The following is a 3,717-nucleotide window of genomic DNA, read 5'->3' on the forward strand; positions in this document are numbered from 1 at the left end:
TTTGTTTGCATAGGTTTGAGATATTTTATTTTGTTTTTGAGAAAGCGTCCTACATAAAATATTTTGATCTGACAATTATGTGAATATTTGCTTGATATAAAGACTTCCACATTATCATTGTGGGAGCCTCTCTTTCCACTACCAGTTTAGGTTAAACAGGCAAATTGATTTCTCTGTTACTGTAGAGCATTAGCTCAGAAGCTTAGTGGTTGATATAATGTTGAGGAAGTTGTATTAAGTTTGTCTTGAACGTGTATTCCTTTCTGACTTCTTGGCAGGAGTCTTTTGACTCGAGACTTTAGAAGATGAGTATTCAGACCGCAGCTACACTCAAGAAGCTGGCAATTCAGTCTCTGGTGAGAGATGAGGCTTTGGCCATATCCTCTTGGAGGATCTCCCCTCTGTACTCTTCCCAGCACTGTTCAAGGAGGCTTTCAGTGGCAGACAAACCAAGCTCATAAAGGCAATGTTGGCAGCCTGGCCTTTCCCCTGTCTCCCTGTGGGGGCATTGATGAAGACGCCTAAACTGGAAATGTTGCAAGCTGTGCTACATGGAATAGACATGCGACTGACTAAAGGGTTTCACCCCAGGTGAGCAAAGGTCAAGTATTACATAAGAGACCATGTGGGGTACACAGTAGATATTGAGGGGTCATTGCGAATGTCTTCTGATGGGATCACCAGACAGTGATTCAGGAACCTTATAGCTATTGTGTGCTTGGACTAATTACAGTTATCAGTGGATTAGGGCTCTGATCCAAGCAACCTCATAGTAGAATGTGCCTATCTATCCCTGCCATTCCTAAAACCATTAATAATGGGACTAGGAAGAAATAATGAGTTACTTAGAGGAAGGAAAGTGGTCAGGGCCACACATGCAGCTCAGAGAAAATTGTGCAGCATGCATGTGTGCACACTGCACTGTTGTTTAAAAAATATACAGCTTGGCAGGCTGAGGGCTATTTCACTATAGAGTCACTTAGTGAAACCTTACTGAGGGTCATCGCAGCTGCTGATACTTGACATGTGTTCACCCTCAGCAGGGGAAAACTTCAGGTTCTGGACCTGAGGCATGTGCACCATGCCTTTTGGAACATATGGGCTGGTACTGAGGACGATAGCTGTTCTTCAGAGCCCTTGGATGAGAAGCCAGTAGTGAAGGTCCTTCCCAGATATGCAGTGAGGAGGCAGCTGAAGGTGGTAGCTGAGTTGTGCCTCAGGCCACGCCTTGATGAAGCACAAGCAGCCTTCTTGAAGTGGGCCCAGCAGAGAAAGGACTCCCTACATTTGTGTTGTGCAAAGATGAAGATCTGGGCTATGCCCATGGACTTTATCAGCAAGATCATGAATATATTTCATCCAGAGCATATTGAGGAATTGGAACTGAACACTCAGTGGAATTTGTACAAGCTGGCCGAATTTGCTTCCTGCTTTGGGCAGATGAGAAATCTTTGCAAACTCTTCCTGGCACCCCTCTACAAGAACGTTTTCAAGATTGCCAATAGGACAGGAGACAGAGAAGAGCAGTGTATCCAGGAGTTCATATCTGTCTTCTCCAAATTCAATTGTCTCCAGCATCTCTCCATGAGTGGTGTCCATTTCCTCAAAGACCACATGAATCAGGTCCTCAGGTGAGCAAGATGGAGGACTGGGTCAGCTAGCAGACCAGTTTTCCTCTTCCATTTTAAAGATTAGTGGTCCAGGATGCCTGTCTCTCAGTCACTGGGAACAAACATTTAGGGGCTCCTTAGAATATGTAAGTAATGTGTAGTGATTCCAAGTCTTAAATGAGCATGCCTGAAGCAGAGGACAAAAGGGAGATAAGGAGTAGGTCAGATATGGTCAGGAGGGCTTGAAATTCTTCTTGGTATCCTAGGCAAACAATCCATCAAAAAGGGGACAGGAAGAGTTGAATGTACTTAGATATTGAGGGACTCAGCAGCAATGTGAGAAGGTGAGCTGTCTGCTTAGATCTGTGGGCACAGCCTTCCCTCTCCCCGAACTTCTCCGCGAGTGAAATGCTTGACCCTCAGTAGGGCTGAGTGCATGAGACAAGAGGGAGTGTGGGCATCTGCATGATAGCATGAGTGACTGTGGAGAGGTCAGGGTGCAATGCAGCATTGACTGAGGCCACAGGTCATGTCCTTAGATCCTGTCAGGACTCTCCTGGAATGAAGCTTACTCCTTGTTTTCCTGGGTTTTATAGGGTATAATGGCTTTCTGCTTGAGACTATGGCCAGCAGATCAAGTGTGGGTTTGACTTCACTATGCTGATTCCAAAAGGAAGAATCTCAGATAATATCTGTGATCATTTGCTAACACTCAGCTTGGGGTCCCTGTTCCCTTCTAAGACATTGAAAAGCCTACCCCATGCTCTCCATCACCATTTGCCAGAACTAACCCTCTGGTCCCCTTCATCTCTAGGCACCTGATGACGCCACTGAGCTCCCTTTCTGTCACTCACTTCCAACTTTCACAGTCAGACTTGGATTCCTTCTCCCACTGCCAGAGTGTCTTTCAGCTAAAACATCTGGAAATGAGAGGTGTGGTTCTAACAGATTTGGATCTGATGCCTATGAAATGTCTCCTCCAAAAAGTGGCAAATACTCTAGAGACTCTGGATTTTCAGGGATGTAGGGTGAAGGACTCCCAGCTCATTGCCCTCCTACCTGCCCTCACACATTGCTCTCAGCTCACCAAGATCAACTTCTACAACAATTGCTTCTCCATGCCCATCCTGAAGGACCTTTTGGAGCACACAGTCAACTGGAACAAGATGAATGTGGAATAATACCCTGCCCCTCTGGAGTGCTATGATAGGTTGGCTCATGTCTCCAGAGTAAGATTTGCCCAACTTTGTCTGCAGCTCCTGGAAACTCTCAGGGCAATAAGGCAGCCCAAGAACATCTCCTTTGCTACAGATAATTGTCCTAAATATGGTGAGCGGGGTGTCTATGCCCAAGGTGCGAGATTTTGTTTTTGCTGGCACTGAGCATGGATACAGGACTTCCTGATGTGAATAAAGGACAGGACTGGGACACATCTCTCATGCATGGTGTTCAGAGACTGTGACTTCAGACACTTTATACATGCTTGGAAACAAAAAACTGTACAAGAACTGAGATCCTGGAAGCTGAGCTTGGCATGGGAAAAAATCTGTTGGACTGTGTGAACAGAGGACTTGTGGAGTCAGGATGACAACTTGGCTGTTTTGAGTGACTTCTGCCAGGACAGATTAAGAGATGCTTTGTAATGGACTTGCCAACTTTTGTTCTGAACTGTAATGTCAAGTCAATAAACAGAACCAGGGTTCTTTTTTTAGATGTCATTCCTGGTGTGTAACTAGCATAAAGTATCTACCTTTAATCATTCTGCAACAAATACCCTCTGGAGAGAGTCAAAATGAACACATGGATGCCAGACATGTAATGATTCAAAATCCTGTGTACATGGATAATGTTATAAGCTAAGGTGATTCACATATGGATCTCTAGGTTAGCATGTGCTAAAGAAGAATTCATAAGAACAACCTACATGTCTCTCACACTTCTTTTTTATTCCTTCCCATCCCTCCTCTCCCTGCCTGCTATTCAACTTCACAGGCCTTGTTGCTTTGAACCTTTGAACTTGCTCCATGCTTGCCCACAGCAAACTCCTTTCATGCTCTACAGACAGACAACCAATCAAAGAAGCCAAACCACACGTATTAAAGGAGGT

General features: G+C 44.9%; 1 protein-coding gene across 1 annotated transcript; it reads left to right on the forward strand.

Moving 5' to 3' along the window:
• Positions 1-305: 305 nt before the first annotated feature.
• Positions 306-2,791, forward strand: LOC127696300 (PRAME family member 12-like). Its single transcript, XM_052198868.1, is given in 4 exon segments — positions 306-378; positions 381-591; positions 1,044-1,631; positions 2,425-2,791. Coding segments are annotated over 4 exon segments (1,239 nt in total).
• The last annotated feature ends 926 nt before the right edge of the window (positions 2,792-3,717 follow it).

This window comes from Apodemus sylvaticus, chromosome 11, assembly GCF_947179515.1.
Source record: "Apodemus sylvaticus chromosome 11, mApoSyl1.1, whole genome shotgun sequence".
NCBI lineage: Eukaryota > Metazoa > Chordata > Mammalia > Rodentia > Muridae > Apodemus > Apodemus sylvaticus.